The sequence below is a fragment of the Tupaia chinensis genome, unplaced genomic scaffold (genome assembly GCF_000334495.1).
Source record: "Tupaia chinensis unplaced genomic scaffold, TupChi_1.0 Scaffold000528_1, whole genome shotgun sequence".
In the NCBI taxonomy this organism is placed as follows: domain Eukaryota; kingdom Metazoa; phylum Chordata; class Mammalia; order Scandentia; family Tupaiidae; genus Tupaia; species Tupaia belangeri.
This window is the reverse complement of record NW_006160041.1, coordinates 2000351-2002280: the sequence shown is the minus strand read 5'-3', so window position 1 is coordinate 2002280 and position 1930 is coordinate 2000351. Positions and strand designations below refer to the sequence as shown.

General features: G+C 59.2%; 1 protein-coding gene across 1 annotated transcript in view; it reads left to right on the top strand.

Annotated features, from left to right (window-relative positions):
- The window catches only part of POMT2 (protein O-mannosyltransferase 2), a gene marked incomplete in the record, with an annotated part of 52163 nt that extends 50507 nt beyond the window's left edge, over positions 1-1656 (top strand). Inside the window, 3 exon segments of the mRNA XM_006157077.3 lie at positions 244-384; positions 561-675; positions 1426-1656. Of these exon segments, the coding sequence (XP_006157139.2) occupies positions 244-384; positions 561-675; positions 1426-1531 (362 nt within the window).
- Positions 1657-1930: the final 274 nt, after the last annotated feature.

Here is a 1930-nt window from a genome sequence, read left to right as displayed (position 1 = left end):
ATGTTTGGTGTACCTGCTGTTGGTGCTGAGACCCTAGCAGGCCGATACTGACCAGGGCTCTCGAGACCCAGCTGCTCCTCTCTTGTTCCAGTTGTTGGGCTGGTGCAGATGAGGGGAGGAAGGCCGAGTGAGGTGATGCGACTTATTTGAAGTCACACAGCAAGGAGGGGGCAGAGCTGGACTTGAACCCAGGATCTCTGCCCCCTCCGTCTTCTGACTGGGACTGTGCTACTTGGGGCCCAGGGCTGTCCCGGGTCCTGCTACGAGGAGGCGGTCAGGTCCTGCTTGGGTGGATGCTCCATTACTTCCCCTTCTTCTTGATGGGCCGGGTGCTCTACTTCCACCACTACTTCCCAGCCATGCTCTTCTCCAGCATGTTGACAGGTGAGTGCGGCCCCCTGGGCTGGCAGACTGGGCGGGGCGGCGGGGGAAGAGGCCATGTGGAGCTGCAGGGCCGAGTGTGAGTCTGTTCCCTGACATGGGTGGCTCCTCTCTCCTGCGTCCCAGAAGTCGTTCTTTGTGACCACGAGTGTGGCTGCAGGTCTCTCTCCTCCCACCAGGTGTCCTCTGGGACACGCTCCTGCGGCTCTGTGCCTGGGGTGTGACCTCCTCTTGCCTGGCCAGGGCCGTGCATGTGGTGGGCATCCTGAGCCTGCTCCTAGGAACTGCCTACAGGTGAGCAGCCCCCTGCCCCTCACATGGCCCCAGCATGGATTGGGTGGTGCTCCAGCCCTGGATGCCTTGGGGTGCTTTTATTGATAAACTGTACCAGTCCCTGAGCCCCATCTCCAGAGGTTCTGGTTCAGCTGGGCCCAGGGGCCCAGTCAGCCATTTTCCAAAGCCCCCCAGGTGGGAGAGCAGGGGGCTAACTCTTCTCATTCTCTCCTTTTGCTGGTGGTTGCTGGCCTGCGTGCCATCCCAGCACTTCTGAAGGGTATCCCTGTGGTCACAGTGGCTCCCTACCAGGATAGCTCTCACTGGGGTGAGGGAGGAGGTGGGAAGAGTGGGTGAGTGCGGGGTGTGGGACGTGGCTCAGAACCGCTGGAAGGAGAGTATTGTTTAGAAAGCCCCCCTTCTTTCCCCACCACCTGCCCAGTCTCATAGATCCCCCATGGAGGACCGTTGGCCTTTGTGGGGGACCTGTGACCCACAAGCACTTGCCTGTGTAAGAGGGTGAAAGTCACACTTTGACAGACACTCCGGGCCAAGAGCCCATGGCTTGACTCCTAGCGGGGCCCCCTCTGGGCCTCTTGGGAAGAGCCCTTCCTGTCCTGTTATTAAGTCCCCATATACTAAGCTCTCAGCCCACACTGTGCCCAACTGGCATTCCGAGGCACAGTGACACGAGACGGGTCTCATGGACGGGGAGATGGAGGGACTGAGGCACTGGGGTGCTGATACCTCTCTGGGGGTTCTCACCCACAGCTTCTACCTCTTCCACCCTCTGGCGTATGGAATGGTTGGTCCCCTCGCTCAGGACCCCCAGAGTCCGATGGCAGGACTAAGGTGGCTGGAATCATGGGATTTTTGAGGCCACTGCAAGGACTCCAGCCTGGGCGCAGGAGCTGCCTAGGACAGCCAGCTGTGGAGCCAGTCCCTGGACCTTCCCGCTGTGGAGGAAGCTGCCAGAGGAGCCTGAGGAGCTCTGTCGCCACCAGGACCATCTGGGAGCGAACCTGGGACTCACCCCAACAGCAGAGAGGCCACAGCCCTGTCTGCACACCAGCAGGGGACACCTCTCACGCTCGCTTCCCACATGTGCAACTCAGAGGAGTGTGCATGAGGGTGGGTGTGAGTGTGTGGGAGTGTGCACGTGTCAGGGCACATTTGTCCCGTCTGTGGACAGCTGAGTGTCATAAACACTAAGAAATAGTCCAGTAATATCTTCTGATATTTTTCACATTGAATTTGGTTAGTAAGATCTGTCAAA